Source organism: Salvia splendens, chromosome 17, assembly GCF_004379255.2.
Source record: "Salvia splendens isolate huo1 chromosome 17, SspV2, whole genome shotgun sequence".
Classification (NCBI taxonomy): Eukaryota; Viridiplantae; Streptophyta; class Magnoliopsida; order Lamiales; family Lamiaceae; genus Salvia; species Salvia splendens.
In genome coordinates, this window is record NC_056048.1 from 7923907 (window position 1) to 7943291 (window position 19385).

Sequence of the window (19385 nt, forward strand, 5' to 3'; positions counted from 1 at the left end):
TTCCCAGAATGAAGTCCAAGGTGGAGTATGTTAAATAATTGGTGGACTTACATTGGGCCCGTTTTAACCGTAGCTCATATGTATGAGAATTGGGCTGGGCCCAATAGACTTACCTCTCCACTCCAGATGCCGCCACGTGTACCCTCACTCGGATCCTTGTCTCCAGCCGTTGGATCCAGGTTTGTGTTTGTTATGTGAGTGAGACCCTTGGGTTACTCACTTATATTATTCACTCTCATTCTCTCTCTGACTTCTCACTTTCTCACTACTCTCTCTCTCGTTCCTCTCTTCTGTTCTCCTTCTCCGACGTCTCTTCGACTGTTTCTGATGATCTCTCACGGTTGAAAGTGAAGAGGATCGTGCTACAGTAGTGTGGGAAGTAACTACTTCGGTTGCTGGGTCGGTTGTGAACTAGGGTTTTGTTTCTGGAGCGGTTTTTGTGAGGAGGTGTTCTTGAACTGGTTAGATCTGGTGCTTGGGGGTTGTGTTGGTCTGGAATCTGGAGTGTGAGGTTAATCACCGGCTGATTTGGCAATACTCCTTTGGATCTAAGTTCTGGAGAATAGGCTTGAGCCTATGGCGGGTGTCTGAGCCGTAGACTCATTCTTGAAGTGTTCTTTCTGTGTTGTTTCTCTCTTACATGTGGTTTCTGACTTAGATCCGAAAGGATTATTATAGTTTTTACTAATCAGGTTTGTGAGTGTGCAGGGTATAGAAGACTCCAAGTGGTTGGTGATTAACTCTCTAGTCTGTAATAGCTAGATAGTCTCTTGTTCTGTAATCAAGCTTTCTTGTAAACTTGCTTGTAATATCAGTCGCATTGTTGGAGTTTGACTGAGCTCCCTAATGAAGAATAAAGAGGTCTTGATAAATAGTGAATCCGATCTATGTCTGATCCCTATAGACTTAATAGGTTAACTTGTATACACCACTAAATATCCATTGAAATTTAAAGGAATTTATTATCCAATACAAAATTGACGTGTCACTTTATTTTATTTCAAAAGGAAAAGTTTCCATCATTTCTTTTTCCAGCCATCCTTTGAATTTTAGCAAAGCTCAAACACTCTCTCAAAATCGCAATACGTGTTCTTGTCGTCTAGTGTGCAAGTACAGTATTGCCCTCGTAACGTTTTCTGTAAGTTGTCGTGTAGGTAGGGACAAATTAAGGTAATTTTAGATCCCACCGTCGTTTTATCGCAATCTTCGGATCAGACGTTGTCTGCTTCCACGTGTCCTCTTCGTTCAAAATCAGACCACGCCCATCATTTAGTTTTCAGTTTTTATCTATAAAAATTGTCAGTTTTTTTTTCTTTTTAAAGTAACCGTCTCTTTCTAATTTGCTATGTGCATTTATTATTATAATCTAAAAAAAGAGATAAAACTGTCTGTAATCGATAATGAAATAAACCGTTGCTGCCTCATTGTATATTCTACTCACAAAAGAAGACTCATCCTCACTCTTGTTTCTCTCTCTACTCCTTCACTCCACTTCAATCCCGTTGCTCATTTCCCTTGCCTACACGCATAGAGTGTTTCGAAATTCAAATCAATTCGGATTCTATTTCTGCGGATATGTCTGTTTTCGTGAAGAAACTCGTTGAAAAGGCTTCTATGAAAAAGGTTTGATTTTCGGAACATTTTAAATTCAGTTTCAGTAGTGTTTGTATCATCATCTTCTTCTATTCAACTTGTTAGTTTCCAAGCTTTCAATTTTTTTGAGATTCAACCCTTTTCTTTGATTGTTTGAGAGTTGTCATCGATCAAGTAAGTAAAACAAAATGGAGTTCTGAATTTCTTACTGGTCAGTTACAACGTTGTTTATTTGTGAGGATCTGATGGATTATTTGGACATAAAAAAAAATTAACTACTTGTGATAAATGGAATAGTAGATCTTGTAATTTAGTTATGAAATTGATATGCAAATCGAAGTTGATTTTTTGCATTTAAGTTTGTTAACAACAATATTTGCCTTTTGGAAGTTGTGGTAACTTGTTTTTTATGCTAGGAAAGAATTCCCATTTTAAGGCAAATGTATTTCTTAAAATGGCATATCTGTATAGTATAAGTGCAGTAAAAGTTTTCACAACATATCTGGATTTTTGGGAGAAAAAAAAAACTGTAACTACTTGTGACAAATGGAGAAGTGGATTTTGGTACTTTAGTTACTAAATTGATATGCAAATCGAAGTTGATTTTCGGCATTCAAGGTTGTTATCAATTATATTTGCCTTTTGGAAGTGGTAACTTATTTTTGTTATGCTAGGGGGGAATTTCCATTTTAAGTCAAATGTAGGAGTATTTCTTAAACTGGCATATCTGTATAGTATAAAAGGAGTAAATGTTTCACATCAAAATGTTACTACTCTTATTTTTAGTAATATCGGTTGAATTTGAAGGTTAAATGCATTTTTAAGAGGTTGGAGATTTCTCTATGTCCTGTATGGGATATAACTAGTAGCCCTTTTGCAGCATTCAGGGTTTTCAGACAGTTTGAGACCCGACGATGTGGATCCTCGTTTGTTTTTTCACTACGGGATTCCATCAGGTGCTGTGCTCGTGGCTCATGACTCCGTTCAACAAATTCTTGCTATTTCAACTAAGTAAGCCTATTCTCCAGCATTTATTACAGAATTGTTGAAGCTCCTCTTGTACATTTATGTTGATATTTAAACGCTTTATGGTACGGGTTATGTGACTAAAGGGGTCACATATTTTGTTCCTTGATACGTGTTTTGACTAGATGAAACTCTTTTGCGCCCCCTCAGAGATGGACAAATAAAATTGTTCGGTAAAGATGGCGCGCAAGCTCTACTTGAATCTTCAGAAACGTTACCAAGTAAATTTTTGGTGGTACGCGTCGCTGACATTATATTGTTTTCATTTTGTGCATGTACAGAGGCATCCTCTTAGTACATTTTATCCGTTCACAACCTTGATAACTTACATCGAGTAATAGTTTTTGTTGACAGTTTATCGAGAACCAGGGTATTCTTTTAAACGTAAATGTCAACAACCAAATTGAGGTAGTGACACTTGTTTATTGAACGAAAACATTTCTCTCGATTTATATGATAATATTTTGTGTTATTCATTCGTAGGTCTGGGATCTCGATAACAAGTGTTTGTCGTCTGTCCATCACTTTGGGAAGGAGATCACCTCATTCACGGCCATGCGCAATGGAGCTTACATGTACTCGACTTAAATTATGCAAGGAAGGAGCTAATTGAAATGCATACACTCTATAGATTTTTATTGGTATGTTGATCTTGGCAGGTACATAGGAGATTCGTCGGGAAATGTGTCCATCTTAAGGTTACACAAGGAGACATTCAGTATTGAACCAATGAAATACCATATACCTCTTTTGGTATCTTATGGCAAGACAAGCGAGGTTGGAAGTGATATCGCAGCAAAACACGTTCTTCCTCAACCGACATCTGAAAGTAAAAGGTAGTACTTGTTGAGGTTGTAGATCTATTGGATTGTTAGTTGTTACTGTGGATATGGACTAAGATGTTTCAAGTTCTCTCAGGGTGCTTATTATCTATTCTGATGGTGTTATTACGTTGTGGGGAATACGAGAAAGCAAAGCCGTATCCACAAATTCTGGTGTTTCCACTATGCTTCAAGAAGCGAAGAAAGTAACAGCAGCATGCTGGGCTTGCTCTGGTGGAACTAAAGTTGTCGTTGGGTACAGCAACGGCGATATAATCCTCTGGAGTGTTCCATGCCCCGCGGATTCAGATGCCGAACAAGCTGCAAGTCAGATTACTCCACTCTATAAGCTAAATATTGGATATAAAGCAGAGAAAATTCCAATAGTCAAGCTGAAATGGGCTGACGCGGATGGAAAATCAAGCCGGCTTTATGTTCTTGGCAGCAGCTCCGATAGTAGCTCCACGAGTTTGTTACAGGTACCAAACTGTTGGCTAGTCGCGTTAGTTTCAATAGTTGCTTTACAGATTTGCTCGATGGAATGTGGCAGGTTGTTTTACTGAATGAACAAACTGAAACGCGCACTGTCAAACTGGGGCTCCATCCTCGCGAGCCAGTGGTGGACTTTGAAATCACCACGAGCTCCGATCAAAACAAGCATAGGCGTGATTCTCTTCTCTTGCTTGGGAGGTCAAGCCATGTCTACACCTACGATGACTCTTTAATCGAAAGGTACCTTGCGCAGAGCCAAAGTAAATCATCTCCTTCGCTTCCAAAGGAGGTGATGGTCAAGCTTCCTTACGGTGATTCAAGCATCACGGTAGCTCAATTCGTGACGAGCATCCCCTGCATTCCTTCTTCTGCTGACGAGGTAAGCACGAGAGTTCACAGAAAAAGTAGAAGGCTGGCGAATGAGGACCCGGGCGTTGAGTTTCTTTGCTTCTTGTTATGTAGGACTTTAGCATGCTGGCAAAAGACAGTTTGCCACTTTTTCCTTTTGAAAGAAGCTTAAAGGATGGAAGCAACTCAACTTTTACTCCGTTTTCGAAGGCTAAGAACCTGCTTATTACAGGACATAGCTCTGGGGCGATCAACTTCTGGGATGCTTCTTGTCCACTTCTGCTCCCGGTAGCTTCTATAACCCAACAGGTAATTGCGTGGCTTTTCTACGACGAGCTTCAGTGAACTAGCATTGTTTCTTGGTAGTTTATAAGATTATAATTTTATCTATTCATATCCCTTTTATTTTCATCTTGCTTCTGCAGAGTGATAATGACTTGTTTTTAAGTGGCATTGCACTGACGGCGTTGCATTTCTACTATGAATCACATGTTCTCGTGTCGGGAGATCAAAGTGGAACTGTAAGCAAGTTCTCTCGTTGCGTGTTCTGTGGGCTATTGGTGCACTGATTTCTCACTTGTTGTTCTTTGTGCAGGTCCGGATTTTCACGCTTAAATCAGAGACGTTCGCCGCTCCAAGCACGTTTTTATCCTTAGGTACTTGTTCTTATGAATAGATAGAGTCACTGATTTTAAAGACATCAAGAATTTAATTGTTTCCCTACTAACACATAGGTAATTCGAGGAAAGGAAGCAGTAATATCATTCGTCGTGTCAAAGTTGTGAAGGTCAATGGTGCAATTCTGTCTATCACGACGACCGGGAATCTAAAACAGCTTGCTGTTGGATCTGATCAAGGATATGTAAGTTTATCTCTAGCATGTTTTTCGAATATCCTTCTTTTTCGAATATCCTTCTCCTGAACAATCTATCTTAAAGTCTGAAGTTTACGTATTGTATCTCGTGCACACAGGTGTATTTGATCGATCCAGAGGGTCCCGTTGTGTTGTATGAGAAACACATTGCAGGTGAATTCTGCACTGGGAATATCTCGATGCATTTTGAAACTTGCAGCTTCCACGGCTTTGAGAAAGATGTTATCATTGTGGCAACGAAAGATTCGTCTATTTTTACACTTGAGAAGGATACAGGAAATACACTAAGCTCTGATGTGGTCCGGCCTAATACACCGTCAAAAGCTCTATTTACACGGGTTCTAGGTGAGTGTTGTCTCTGAATTCTCTCTTCGTCTTCTTAGAAATAAAAAATAAAAAAACTCCGATTTTCCAGATTGCTCTTACAGAGGATCTAGCGTGCCTGATGCTATAGACGGCAACAGCATTCGCTCTGACAACTCAACTCCAAAGCAATCGTTTATGTTGCTATGCACTGATAAATCAGCGTATGTGTTTTCCTTGTCGCATTTGGTCCAGGTATGTGCGCATCCGGCTGTCGTGTAATCAGCATGACTGATTCAGAAAGTTCAAGTAATGATGTTCGTATTCGCAGGGTGTCAAGAAAGTGATGTACAAAAAGAAATTCAGTTCCCCTTGTTACTCAGCATCAACTTTTGGCTCTCCGGATGCCGGGCTTATACTCCTTTTCACCAGTGGAAAGATCGAGATTAGGTAACGTTTCCGTGCTTAGTTTACCAGAAGTTCATACGAAATGTATGATTGAATTTATTAATATGAAACATCAGATCCCTGCCAGAATTGTCTCTTGTGAAGCAAAGTTCAGTAAGAGCACTCACATTTTCGACTCTTAGACCTCTCTCGGTTTCTGACATTGTAGTGTCGTCGTCCCTTGATGGCGAACTCATCATTGTAAGTCTTCAGCATCACTTTTTTATCGCTCTACGGTTACCTGAAAAAGACTGCTAACTATACTTGCTCTGAATCTGAATCAGATCAACGGTGATCAGGAGTTACTTTTCGTCTCAACTTTGCTCCACGAGGCTTACAGATTTGTGGAATCGGCTTCCACAGTTCTAAAGAAGGACCTTGTGAATGCTCAGGGGCTCATCTGTTCACCGCCCGTGAAAGAAAAGAAGAAGGGAATATTTGCCTCTGTGATCAAAGACAGCAAGAGTGCAAAAGCGAGGAACGGTCATGAGGTGGAAACCGAAGATTGCAGACAAAGTATCGAAGAACTATCGACCATATTTTCGACATCCAACTTCTCAATGGATGTTGAAAGTGAGGAGAAGAAAGTTATGAATGAGGAAAATGAGGACTTGGATATAGGTATTTTTTTTCTTCTGTTGTTGTTTTGTAAAGTCTAAGCTAAGCCTTGACTTTTCTTCGTTGCTTATGGTTCGACAGATGACATTGAGATCGACGACGCGAAAGAGAAGCCAAGAGGGTATCCAGTGATAGCAGGGTTGAACAGACAAAATATTACAAATAGATTTCAAGCAATTAAAGGTAACTAAGTCTTATCACTTTACGTCGAAAATTAGTGACTTTTTCGACATTTCTTTTCGTTCGTCTCACAGGCAAGTTGAAAAATACGAAGGCGAAGACTGAAAAAGTGGCAGTAAATGAAGTGGAGGAGGAGGAGGAGAAAACTGGTGCTGCTGTTGATCAAATCAAGAAGAAATATGGCCATGCTTCATCTGTAAGTTCAAATCAATGCGAGGATAAGAGGGCTCTTTTTGATGAGATTTGGTAACGTAAATGCAGGAATCGGGGGCAGCGAAGAGGAAGCTGAGTGAGAACTTGAAGAAGTTGCAGGTAACACTTATTTGTATGGAAAGAGAAATGAAGAGAATTTGGTGAGGAATGAATGGAGGTTTTGTGGTGTGTAGGGAATAAGCTTGAAAACAACAGAGATGCAGGATACAGCACGCTCGTTTTCGTCTATGGCCAAAGAGGTGTTGCGGTTTGCTGAAAATGATAACAACTGACCATCTCTCAAAATTCAAATCCTTTGCATATTTTTTTTTTGAGTGCACAAAATGAAAAGTAATTTATTGTTTATACCACAGAGTGTGTATATTCTTGTTCAACGTTGTTATCGCTACACTGTTTGCACGCTGTCATTTATTTTTTTTACTACATTAAATAACTAGTCACTTTATTGGCTACTAGTGCAAAACAATGTTGTGAGATACTATTTTTTATACACGATTGATATAATATGAGATCTAATTAAATACGATTTACTATTTTGAGATATTTTTGATGAGGTGAATATAATTTAGAATTGAAATTGATAATTTTTTTTCCAAAATAAAAATAGTTGGAGGCTTAGGCAAGCAGACATGCATAGCCATGAAACTTGTCAAATAAAGATGACATTGGCTAATCCTTATAGTAATAAAGTAGAGAAAGAATAATGGATGATGTTATTAAAATAAAAATGGATTAATTTTTATGGATGTATAAAAATGAAAAAAAAATATAATAATAATTATTATTTTAACTTTTTACAAATTACATTATTTTTTTACTTGAAATTATATTGTTAATTGCATAACGAATATAATTCTCGTTCTATATGCTCCTTAACCAGTACAAAAATTGAAAAGTAACAGCTAAATATTATTTCTCTCCCATTAAAAATGATCAATTTTCATTTTTTATTTATCCAATGAGTTATTATTAAAAAATATATTTATTATTCTTTCAACTTAATAGTACAAAAATAAATTGCATAAAATGCCGTACAACCTAAAATAAAATGAGAAGCAGTACGTATTTTATTAGGGGTATTTCCGTAATCTCGCCAGAGGCTAATGTCTATTTCCGGCTAGGGTTTCTAATTTCCCCTGTTTCTGCGTGGGTAAAAGGCTCTCACTTTGATCTGACTTTCTACTCTATCACGACGCCGTATTGGATTCTGTCTTCGTCGCTGCCATGTACGGCCACAGGGGGTAAGGAACCTTGTCAATTTTAAAATGTTCTGTGGGCGGGTATTGGGAATTTCTTTTCAGAGGTTCATTTCTCTAGTGTTTTCTTTAATTGTGCAAATTTATGATTGTATGGATACTTCTACAAAACAAGGGCTTTCCTTTTTGTAGACGCGAGTGATTTTAACGGGTGAGTTTGGGTGTTTGTTTGCACATTGAGAACTATGAGATTGGGTTTTAGGTTTGATTTCAATTTACTTGTTTAGGCTAAGAGCAAGTTGAGTATAACTTTTGTTTTTATATAATACACTTTCTTATAACTTGTAGTAGAAATCGTAATGAAAGATCACATTTTGAATTGATAATTTTTTTTGAGATTTTAGACTGATTATGTAACATGAAAGGTCCATTTATATGAACTGGTGGTTTGCTTGGGGAATCATTGTTATCATTAATACTCCTGATTTCTGCAATTGGGTTCATGAGTTATCATTATTGATTAAGAGCTTGAGATGCTATAGAAAATCTAGATGGGTTGGGATTGGCTTATATTAACAAGGTTGAGTGGGGGTTTTTTCCTTCCTTGGGTATGGATAATTGAAGGGCATTGTTTGGGAGCGGGGGGGTGTCGGACGGGTACGAGATCGGCTCAAAGAGACCAAGAATGATGGAATCGAGTCCCTACTTCGCAGTGAGGAGCAGCACCAGTTCAGGCGCTTACGACAGCAGATACTCCTTTCCCGTGGTTCGTCTGAGAGGCCTCCCATTCAACTGCACCGATGTCGACATCTTCAAGTTCTTCGCGGGGCTCGACGTCGTCGACGTCTTCTTGGTGAACAAGGACGGGAGATTCTTCGGAGAGGCGTTTGTTGTCTTCGCAGGGCCTATGCAGGCTGATCTCGCTCTCCGGAGGGACCGGCAGAACATGGGGAGACGATACGTGGAGGTGTTTAGGTGCAAGAAGCAGGACTATTACCACGCGATAGCAGCTGAGGTGAAAGAAGGATCTCATGGTAGTGCCGGGCGCCGTGGCTCCCCACTGCCTGTCCGGCGCAAGAGGTCTCCGGAAAAGGAGAGGATGGAGTATACGGAGATCTTGAAGATGCGTGGCCTGCCTTACTCGGTGAGGAAGTCGGAGATCTCGAAATTCTTTGAAGACACCGTGAGTGTGGAGGAGGAGAAGATTCACATCCCGTGTCGATCTGATGGGAAAGCGACGGGGGAGGCGTACGTGGAGCTTGGTTCGGTGGAAGAGGCGAGGAAAGCCATGTGTAAGGACAAGATGATGATTGGATCAAGATATGTGGAGTTGTTTCCTTCAACACCTGAAGAATTGAGGCGAGCTGCATCAAGATCACGTTAGTGAATTTTAATACAGAGTTCAAGATCAAGTTCCTCTGCTTTACCTCTGTTGTTAACTTAGATCCACACTTTAGTTGTTTTACTACATTGAAACTTGACTTTTTAGTAAATTATGTTTTTCCTAAATCCCTTGGTGAAGATGAAAGATGCTTATAAGTTATCAACACTACCATTTTACAAAAAATTATCAAGAATTTGAGTTTGAATACAAATCTTGACATAACCATGGTGATCACTCATGGTTTATTATATATGTTGTCAGAGGTGTAATCATTTACTAACTTTTTTAAGTTGCTAACTATGCTACTTCATCAACGCAGTGAAAAATATCAATATGAATTTTGTTGACATTTCAATATACTGTATTGACATTTGCGATTATGAGTTAGCAGAGTTAGCAATTTAAAAAGTTAGCAATATAACGCACCCTTATATTGTTAATGGTAAAATAATTAAATAAATATTACTTAATGACTACTTATATATAAAGACTTCAAATATAAGTATATATAACATTCATATATTATACAATCTCCAAATACAAAACAAATTAATGTAGTTGACTGTATAATAATCATCATTTTTCTGAAAAATCTCGACGGCCTTATAACTAGGGCCGACAAAAAATACCGAAATACCGCACTTACCGTACCGAAAAAATACCGAAAATACCGCATTTTCGGTATACCGCATTTTTCGGTACGGTATGATACCTTACCGTTAGATTAAGGTACGGTAAATGTATGAATTTTGCATATACCGCGGTATACCGCATCATACCGCAATTACGGTATATACGGTAATTCTGCGGTATATACCGTTAATGATTATATATATTTAATATATTTATTATTTATAAAATTAAAATATTTAATATATTTATTATTTATAAATCAAACAAGTATGATTTGCGGTATACCGCAACACGGTACGGTATACCGCAATGTCGGTAAAGGTTTTCAAATATTGACATACCGAATTTTCGGTATACCGCAATGCGGTATACCGAAAAATTCGGTAAGGTATAGGTATGACATTTTCTCATACCGCAATTTGCGGTACGGTATGCGGTATGACATTTTCGGTGCGGTATACCATACCGTGCCACCCCTACTTATAACACAATTACTGAAAGAAAAATGGAAATTATAATTCATAGATATGGAAAAAAGAACAATTTACAATTTTGTTTGTTTTATTTCTTCGTTTAAACCTTAATGAGAGGAATGAATTCACACTTTCACAGTATAGTACTCTAAACTGTGTATCTTTAGAAATCACTAATTAATTGAACTTAATTGGTAATCAATAAACACTCTCTTAAAGCTTACTATTTTCAACTTTAACCGGAATTAACTGTAGTCTCTACTTCTCAATTGAAAAAGTTGCAAAAGTAATTTTTCGTCTTCAAAGATTATCAATACAGTTTAAAATTATCTTGTAGGAGTATGACCCAAACCTCTGACCTATTAGGTGAAAGAGAAATATTTTACCAATGAAGTCATGCTTCATCCTCGCTCTTTGTGTGACAGTCCTAGTGGAAAAATTTTCAATTTTATTGAAAAGAAATTCTAGTATTTATAGACATGCCTAACAAATTAAAGCATTTAGCATCTTAAGACCTAAATGTAGCTTGGAATTATGCATGGCTAGGCTAAGGTAGACCTATAGAAGATGAATTACTATTAATTAGCAGAAAGTGGCATCAAATTGTATCTCTATAAATACTCCAACATCTTCACTAAAGGCAAGTGGTCTTCTATAATAACATTGCAATTAAACATAACTCAATATTCTGGAAATCATGAAGGTGGGCAGCAAAATCATCCATGTTGTGATTGTTTGTGCGATGATGATGAGCATTGCCACGTGTCATGCTACGAGCCGTCATCTGTCATCGGGGCGGCGCCTTCAAGGTCTGGATCTCATTGGAATTATTTCCGGAATTCTTGGGGGTATCCTGGGAGTAGGAAGAACACCTTCCTCATCCTCACCACCTTCTAAATGATTTGTCACACATTCTAGTATACTCTCTATGTATATTGTATTGTATACATAGAGGGAGGAGTTGGATAAAATAAAACTTAATTCTAGTATTGAATAATAATGTTATGTCGTGTGATAATAATAAGCAATCCGGTTGGATCGATGTGATTTTCTCTGATTTATAAGTACTTCTGTATGCATGTGTGTTTATCATATTAATATAACTGTAATTGTTCTTGATTTTCACTCTATTGTAGTAATTTACTCGTATATTTTAACAAGACCGTGTCTACGTACATTGTATATATATGTTCGATTGAATTGCCCTTTGTTCGATCTAAAGATCAATTGCCAGACATTCTTACAAAGCTAGAAGGGTTTACTGAGACTCTCCATTCTGTAATGTGAATACATAATAACAAATACAATGGAATTGACACTTAATTAATGGCCTTTCTATCGCTCAACAGTGTGTTGGAATTGGTTGTTAGATAGTGCATTTTATGACATGAAAATTAAGAGGGAAAATAATAAGTGAGTCAGAGCCTAGGTTGGTTGAGACGAGGACGATTGCAGAAGATGGGAGCGTTGGCCTTAACAAACATGGCCACAAGGTAACTCATGCTTCCCCACATGATGGAAATAAATATGTTCCAAGGATCATGCTCATCTACAACTGCATCAAAGAGCTTTATTAGAATCATAAAACCATACAAGTATACTTGTATCATTTTCACATGCTAACCTCGAATAAGTGAAAGCATCGCGTAGAAAATCCCACTGAGTATCGCCGAAAAAGCCAATGGAAATGACTGCACAATGAAGCTAGCACATGAGATGAAATAGAGTAAAAATGGTTGTTGATTTATGGTGTTAGTAAGAGACTTACAGCAACAGCCTCAACGCTACGATTCCTCAACACCAGCCAACTAAAATGTCCGTGCAGCAGATCGATTGCATCCTGCTTAGAACCGTCACAGAAGTTGTTGAGGTAGTAACGCACCAGAGCAGTCCAACCCTCTTTCACAGTACCACAAATCGTTCTCTTGCCAAATCTGATGATTATATCATTACATGGTTATGTTTTTAACAGTACTAGTTCTAATACATGCCAAATTATTTCACCTCACAAAATCGCCTTTCAGAGCACGAGTGCCTGCGTACTGAATGCTGATGTCGTCGCCATGGTTAGCCCACACTACACAGATAACCTCAGATATTAGCATCAGAAGAACACAAATATCATATTAATCAGACTCACTATTTTTGAAGCATTCATCCAACTTTGGATGCATTCTTATAGTTTCATCAATATGAAAAACGCCAACCCTTCGAATTTGGGATTCCAATGTTTTACGACCAATCATGCTCTACACATACAACAATATATTAATGGTTTCACTCAATATTAAAATCATTCTAAATTTGAAGTATATTTTTATCCACCTGGGTAACATTAGTTCGGTCTAAACAATCCACGCAATTAGTCCTAACAACTCCAATTTGTTTCTCAACCTTCTCCCTCTTATCATTCAATAAAAAATACCTGAACAAAATCCAATTCAATTGACAGCCTCATTTATAAAACATGAAAGCATAATTATATTTATGGTTACCTGTTCTTATGGAGAAATATCTCGATTTGATAATATAGAATGGAAAGCCAATCAATGTATAATTCTCCGCAGATTTTATGAAAATCGAAATGCCTGTACCTGTGCAAAATATTGTAATATTGTACAAGTAAATTAATATTCATCCTACACACATAGAACTTAATAATTAGGCAAGGATGAGATTTTTAGAGCAAATGCATCTTTCACACCTGACATTATCACTAGCAATATGTTGCATTGCGAAGCCAAACAGTTCACATAGACGTCCCTCATCTCCATGCTACAAAATAAAATTGCATTGAAATTTTATTTAAATATGCAACTAAAAAACAAATTTTCACAACATAAAGTCGTAGATACTTACCTTGTTGACAAGATTAACAGCTAAAACATTTCCATATTTCTTATTCAGATCATTAAAGTGTTTTTCTACCACATGAGGCTGCAGCAATATTATGTAATTAATCAGCAGTAGTAAACTATATGTTGGAATTCAGAATATAAATAAACCTCACTTCGAAATTCCAGATGAAGAACTTAGGTTTATACGTCAAATCAACAATCTGATCCCAGATTAAAGGAATCGACCCTCGAACCTGTAACAAGAACTCAACAAGTTAAAGATTTCTTCATTTCAAATGGATGATTGCATTCTCCAAAGAATTACCTGGATAAACGATGCAATGTTGCCATTCAGTTGCATGATTTGTTCAGTTTCTACGAAGTTTGCAACAAAACCATCAGAATCAGCTCCTCTCGTCCACATCCTAGTGCCTTCAGAAACATCCAAAATGAGAACTCATAGTATAGATCATATATTAGTTCAATCCATTTGCGATTCATTCCATACATACCAGTTCGTCTGTTGCATCTACGTCCAATTAGCGAGACTTTGAGAATGTTCTCTCCGAGTGCATACTGAAAGCTCTTGAAACCTGATGACTAGTTAAGGCTTGTTGACTTCATATGCTATACAAAAGTAGTCAGACACTATTCATCATCAAGATCACCGCGTAAAATAAAAGGATATTGCCTTGCATAACAGGAAGCAAGTATGGATCAAGCTGCACAACCACCACTACAGATCAGGCACTACACATTCCCCCAATTGTTGTGGAAGGCTGAAAATTTAAACTAACCTTGTTATCTACTAGAAATCCCGAAATGTAGCTATTCCAGAGAAATCGAGGATCGGCCTGTGCAACAACCATTAACAGAGTACTACTTTAAAGAGCTAAAATTAAGGAAATTACTTACTTGTCTCCAAAGAGGAAGCAATTTGGATTCCTCACTCAAATCATGCAGTCTTTGAAGGCTGAAAATGATAGACTATTAAAACATTTGGCTACATACATTTGAAGAAATTAACAAGTTTATCTACCTCAATGTTAAATTGACTTCGTAGGAGAAATAAAGACCAGGAGTGTTCTCTGCAATGTGTAGCAACTGGGAGAATTCACTCTCTATCCTTTTCTGCCCAAAAAAGGCTAACCTCTGTTTTATTTCAGATTTAAAAAAAAAAAATTTATTAAAGCATTATTACTATACGTGTTCTTCTGAGGCATGCTTGAGGGAGATATCGCAAGGGAAAATCTTCATTGACGAGATTCTGAAGATGGGTTTATCTACATAAGTTCCCGCGCTTTCGCGTCCAGTTATCACTAGCAAATAACTGCCTAAACAATTTGGGGGAAAATCAACAATTGATTAACCTAATTGAAATTGATGGGGATTAAATCTAGTAAAAATTGGCTTGCCTGCCAAGAGCTTCAGTGTCCCAACCACTCCGTAGATTGTCCAGATATTTGGGGAACTGATAATCTGTGGAAGCTCGTCTGGGGGAGAGAGAGAGAGAGAGCCAATTAAGAATTACGTAATGAGAGAGGAGATGAATTGGGAATTAGATTTACCGGTGAGAGAGAAGGAGGCGTTGTAGCGGCTGACGGCGAGAAATGGGGCGGAGGAGCCATCGGTGGGCTCCACAAGATATTGATCTGGGAATTCCCACAGCCGCATTCTGTTATACACCTTCTGCACCACGGGATCGCCCTTCTCCATCATTTTTGCAATTTTCAAAAACCAATCCAAAAATCGATCGACTTGTTGCGCTCTCTCTCTCTCTCAACAGTAATAACCGAAATATGACACAATTTTCGCGGCAACTTTGTATGTACCGCCACGTGTTCAGATGACGTGGCGATTCAAGCAATGAATTTGTATATACATGTAATGAATTAATCTGTAATTTTAGCCTCATTTGAGAATCAACGTGTTTGCTCTAATAAAAAGAGAAGAATCACAAGACCTATAACGCTCCACCTTTTTGAACCCTAATTTTCGAACCCTAAAATTTTTACATTTAATGCTTTTGATGTCGTGAAGTCTGTGGATTTATTAGCGAGGAATTTTGGTTTTGAAATGCTCGAGACCCATTTTGATTTGGAGTTTTGACTATGCGTTGATTGAGTCAATTTCATTTATTATATGAAGTGGCTTTATGAACAATGGGTACTTGGTGAATTTGTTTGAAATTGTGATGGTGAAATCACATGTTGAATTTTAATAATTCTTTTTCTTGAGGAATATTTATTGGACTCAATTCCGTGTTGGGTACAATAAATTAAATAATTAATACAAGTTCAATCTTGTAAAATATAAATGGTGGGCTACACAATTTAAATAAAATACCAAGGGTGTTGAGCCCAAATAAATTAAATCCTACACAAAATAATTCCAAGAAAAATAGAGGATTCCATTGCAGATAAAGTTTCCCTAATCTGCAAAATAAAGTTTCAATTCAAAATCAGTCAAACAAAATTTATTTGTGAAATCAATTACTCTTTTTACACCTGCTCCTAACGTTTCCTCCACTTTTCAATCTGCAGCAAAAATAATCACCTTTAATTTCAATTATTTTGTGAACCAATTACCAAAATCAATCTTGCAAGACACGGTTATTTCAACCCTAATCTTCCTTCTTTTTCTACCGCCACTCCTCCATAACACAAGTTGCTCTACTGAAACCTGCAAGAATCCACAGGAAGGCTAATTCTCCTCAACTCTTACTCAATTGAGTGCACGGTAATCCTTTTTTCTATGCTCCACCGGTTACCCTTGTTTTAGACTACAATATCCTGCTAAACTTAATCCAATTTTTTGTTTGCTATACAAATCTGAAATCCTACACATCACTACTAAACCTAAGTTTCCTGCAAGAACAAGGCTGCCTTTCCTCCTATCTTAATCGAAACAGATTCAAGGTAATCTCATATGCAGAATTACCCCCTCCTGCTATTCTACAATGTTTTGGAAATCAACTCATTCATCTTTCCTGTCAGAAACCGAGAGCTAAAAATCTGTCAATCTAAGGTATACACCTCTCACACCAACACCAACATCCAATTCTATTCCATTACATTCATACATCCTACACCACCGTATACTACAATCTGCAGTTAATCTCATAATCGAATAAATCGAAGCAATCCCAATTAAAAATCAAGAAAAAAAATATTTAAATAAAAATCGTACCATCAATGGGAAAACGGGGCTGCTTTGGAGTGAGATCGGGGCTGCCGGAGCGGCGACGAAGCTCTAATTTTTGTTCAATTGGTGTTGTGAATCGTTGAAAGAGGGCAGACGGTTTGTGGAGAAAGGGGGATGTTCTGGGTTGAGATTTACAGTAGAGGATTTCTTTAAAGTGGGGCATCCTTGTTTCGAGTTCTTTCTATTTTTGTTCTAGCTCACTAATGGAATTCCATTTTAATGAAGGTGATTAGATTTATTTCAAATGGAGGAGTGACGCATAAGAGTTATGCGTCGTTATTAATGAAACGCACAAGGGTTATGCGTCGTTTAAAGACGCATAATGCTTATACGTCTTACCCTAATGACGCATAACCCTTATGCGTCTTTCAGTCAGTTTATAACAAGCAGAAGGCAGAAGCATCGCACAGATACACTTTCATTTCCTCTCTCGAGTTTGTATATGGTGGATGGGATGAATCGTTTAGGCAGTTGACAAGCTACATGTTTGAACTCCAGTCACAGAATCTGGGCACAATTGTTGAGTGTAAGCACAACGAGCTGTAGAGTCAGAGGCGTACAATGGTATTCAACTATGTTTTCTGGGCATTTGGGCCTGTAATACATGCGTTCCAGAAGGCTGCACCGGTGTTAACAGTGGATGGAACTCACCTCCGAGGAAGATTTAAAGGTAAATTGCTTGTTGCTTGTGGTTTTGATGCTAACAAGACATGCTTGCCTATTGCATATGCTGTGGTGGATGAAGAAACCAACGACAGTTTGTCATGGTTTTTTGGATCATGTCAGAATTCATGTGGTAAAATAAGAGAGGGAGGTGTGCATTATATCAGATAGGCATAAATGAATCTTGAATGCAATGGAGTCTGAAATCATGACAAGGGCCCCGCAGATACACCACAAATTTTGTTTGCTCCATGTGAGGGCAAATGTGTTGAAGAAGCACAAGGGCCCCAATGTGAAGGCCATTATATGGAAGTTGGGGGTCAGTACTCAGGAACGTAAATTTGGTAGAAGACGTCGGGCACTATATGATGTCAACAGTGGTGCGGTTCGAATGCTCAATAGAATTACAAAAGAATGTTGGTCACTGTGCTACGATGGTGTACTTAGGTGGGGGTGGCCACAACAAACATGTCGGAGTGCTACAACAACATGTTGAGGGGTGTGAGAGAGTTACCTATTAGAGCGTTGGATGATTTGACATTTTAGAGGACGGTACAATGGTGGGTGCAGAAGAAGACAACAATAGAACACACCGAAGATGAGTTAACCCCATGGGCGATGGACAGACTTGTTAAGAATGACTCAAAGGGGCGAAAACATTACATTACAGTCATTGACCGAGATACAGGGAAGTACCATGTTCGAACTCGAGGAAGAATAGAAAAAGGAGTGTTAAAGGGCAACAATGTTCAACTAGTCAAGTATTTGGATTAGAGTTGCAGTTGTGGTAAGTAGCAGATGTGGAGAATTCCTTGTTCGCATGCTTGTGCGGTTGCTAGAGACAGAGGTCATGTTATGACTGACCTCCTAGATGATTGCTACTACCTAGGTACATGGAGATCACAGTACTATGGTCAAATTTCATTTGATGCACCAAGACACGAAGATTATTGGGTTGAACCTTCATGGAAATTGCGCATCACCCCTCAGCAGTTGATTCCTAAAACGCGTGGCCGAGTTAGAAGAAGGAGGATACTTAATCAAATGGATGTCCGGGAGGAAGATGAACCGAGGGCTCCCCGCCGTTGCAGAAATTGCGGGATTGAGGGGCATGACCGAAGAAATTGCTCAGCCGGTGCTGTTCAGTAAATTCGTGGTATATATTTGCTATTGATTTGTGTATTGGAGATCTGTTATGTTTTGTATTGACATTTATGTTGAATTGCAGGAACTGCTGACAAGAGAGGGCATAGCGTCGAGGATGAATGTTATTGATATTTGTGTTTGGGGCATATTTGACAGCTACTATGTTTATGTATCAACATTTGTGAGATGTTGTCGACAATTATTATGATTTTTATTATGACAGTTATTATGATTTTTATTATGACAATTACTATGATTTTTATGAAAAAATATAAATAAATACCAACATATGCCCGACAATACCAACATATGCCCGAAACCTGTTTCAACCCATAAAAAATGTTCAAAAATCAACATACGACCACAACCTATTTCTCTGAAGGCGTGAACTTTGTTGGAGCTTTCCCTTTGTTCTTCCTTGTTGAAAATCCCCTGAATACATTGTGCATAACCTTCCCAATCTTACTTGATGAACTCTTCACAGTTGGTCGTGAGGATCCCTCGGTCGGTGGTCGAAATATTACTTTGTCATCTTCTTCCCCGCCCTCTTCTTCCCCCAGATGATCCACAAATTGATAATTCTGAAAGTATGGAATATGATTGCAAAATGGTGGAAATTCGCCGAAAATTGCTGGGATTCGTCGGAAATTGCTGGGATTCGTCGCTTGGGTCGCGGCTTCTGCTATGTGCTGCGAAGCCTTCTGCTTGTTTTAAAACCCGGCGGAAGACGCATAAGTATTATGCGTCGCTAGGGAAAGACGCATAATGCTTATGCGTCGCTAGGGAAAGACGCATAATGCTTATGCGTCACTAAATAACGACGCATAATACTTATGCGTCACTAAACAACGACGCATGATGGTTATGCGTCACTCTATTAACGACGCATAACGGTTGTGCTTCACTCCCTGAGTCGGAATGCAACTAAAACTCT

At 38.2% G+C, this 19385-nt stretch overlaps 3 protein-coding genes across 6 annotated transcripts; 2 read left to right on the forward strand and 1 right to left on the reverse strand.

Annotated features, from left to right (window-relative positions):
• The first annotated feature begins 1401 nt into the window (after nucleotides 1–1401).
• Nucleotides 1402–7456, forward strand: LOC121773502. 4 transcript variants are annotated; one of them, XM_042170375.1, is made up of 21 exons: nucleotides 1402–1623; nucleotides 2474–2604; nucleotides 2770–2854; nucleotides 2974–3027; nucleotides 3103–3194; nucleotides 3279–3455; nucleotides 3538–3919; nucleotides 3991–4311; nucleotides 4395–4589; nucleotides 4706–4801; nucleotides 4876–4936; nucleotides 5015–5142; nucleotides 5253–5499; nucleotides 5570–5712; nucleotides 5789–5907; nucleotides 5982–6105; nucleotides 6189–6525; nucleotides 6604–6705; nucleotides 6777–6898; nucleotides 6964–7014; nucleotides 7089–7456. In XM_042170375.1, the coding sequence occupies exons 1-21, from the start codon at nucleotides 1576–1578 to the stop codon at nucleotides 7185–7187; spliced, it is 3114 nt and encodes a 1037-aa protein (XP_042026309.1). In that variant the 5' UTR covers nucleotides 1402–1575; the 3' UTR covers nucleotides 7188–7456. The 4 variants fall into 4 exon arrangements, with proteins under 4 accessions (XP_042026309.1, XP_042026312.1, XP_042026310.1 ...); XM_042170378.1 differs by lacking the exon at nucleotides 1402–1623 and having other exon boundaries at nucleotides 2472–2604; nucleotides 2745–2854; nucleotides 2961–3027; XM_042170376.1 differs by lacking the exon at nucleotides 1402–1623 and having other exon boundaries at nucleotides 2472–2604; nucleotides 2745–2854.
• A 600-nt stretch (nucleotides 7457–8056) lies between these two features.
• LOC121775534 (heterogeneous nuclear ribonucleoprotein H2-like) lies at nucleotides 8057–9620 on the forward strand. Its single transcript, XM_042172620.1, has 2 exons — nucleotides 8057–8156; nucleotides 8736–9620. The coding sequence occupies exons 1-2, from the start codon at nucleotides 8140–8142 to the stop codon at nucleotides 9493–9495; spliced, it is 777 nt and encodes a 258-aa protein (XP_042028554.1). The 5' UTR covers nucleotides 8057–8139; the 3' UTR covers nucleotides 9496–9620.
• Nucleotides 9621–11851: 2231 nt separating this feature from the next.
• On the reverse strand, nucleotides 11852–15157 carry LOC121773818 (phosphoinositide phosphatase SAC6-like). The gene is made up of 19 exons (XM_042170731.1): nucleotides 15007–15157; nucleotides 14854–14931; nucleotides 14645–14772; nucleotides 14478–14569; nucleotides 14354–14411; nucleotides 14236–14292; nucleotides 14127–14160; nucleotides 13951–14031; nucleotides 13764–13870; nucleotides 13612–13692; nucleotides 13461–13538; nucleotides 13306–13376; nucleotides 13097–13195; nucleotides 12927–13026; nucleotides 12742–12850; nucleotides 12606–12678; nucleotides 12370–12535; nucleotides 12226–12292; nucleotides 11852–12156 (listed from the first exon to the last, which is right to left on the reverse strand). The coding sequence occupies exons 1-19, from the start codon at nucleotides 15155–15157 to the stop codon at nucleotides 12020–12022; spliced, it is 1767 nt and encodes a 588-aa protein (XP_042026665.1). The 3' UTR covers nucleotides 11852–12019.
• Nucleotides 15158–19385: the final 4228 nt, after the last annotated feature.

Coding starts and splice junctions, on each gene's coding strand:
- LOC121773502 (XM_042170375.1), top strand. CDS start 1,576: ATGTCTGTTTTCGTGAAGAAACTCGTTGAAAAGGCTTCTATGAAAAAG. Junction 3,456..3,537: donor CCGACATCTGAAAGTAAAAG/GTAGTACTTGTT, acceptor AAGTTCTCTCAG/GGTGCTTATTATCTATTCTG. Junction 3,920..3,990: donor GCTCCACGAGTTTGTTACAG/GTACCAAACTGT, acceptor GGAATGTGGCAG/GTTGTTTTACTGAATGAACA.
- LOC121773818 (XM_042170731.1), bottom strand. CDS start 15,157: ATGATGGAGAAGGGCGATCCCGTGGTGCAGAAGGTGTATAACAGAATG. Junction 14,570..14,644: donor AGCATGCCTCAGAAGAACAC/GTATAGTAATAA, acceptor TTTTTTGGGCAG/AAAAGGATAGAGAGTGAATT. Junction 12,536..12,605: donor CTGAAAGGCGATTTTGTGAG/GTGAAATAATTT, acceptor TATAATCATCAG/ATTTGGCAAGAGAACGATTT.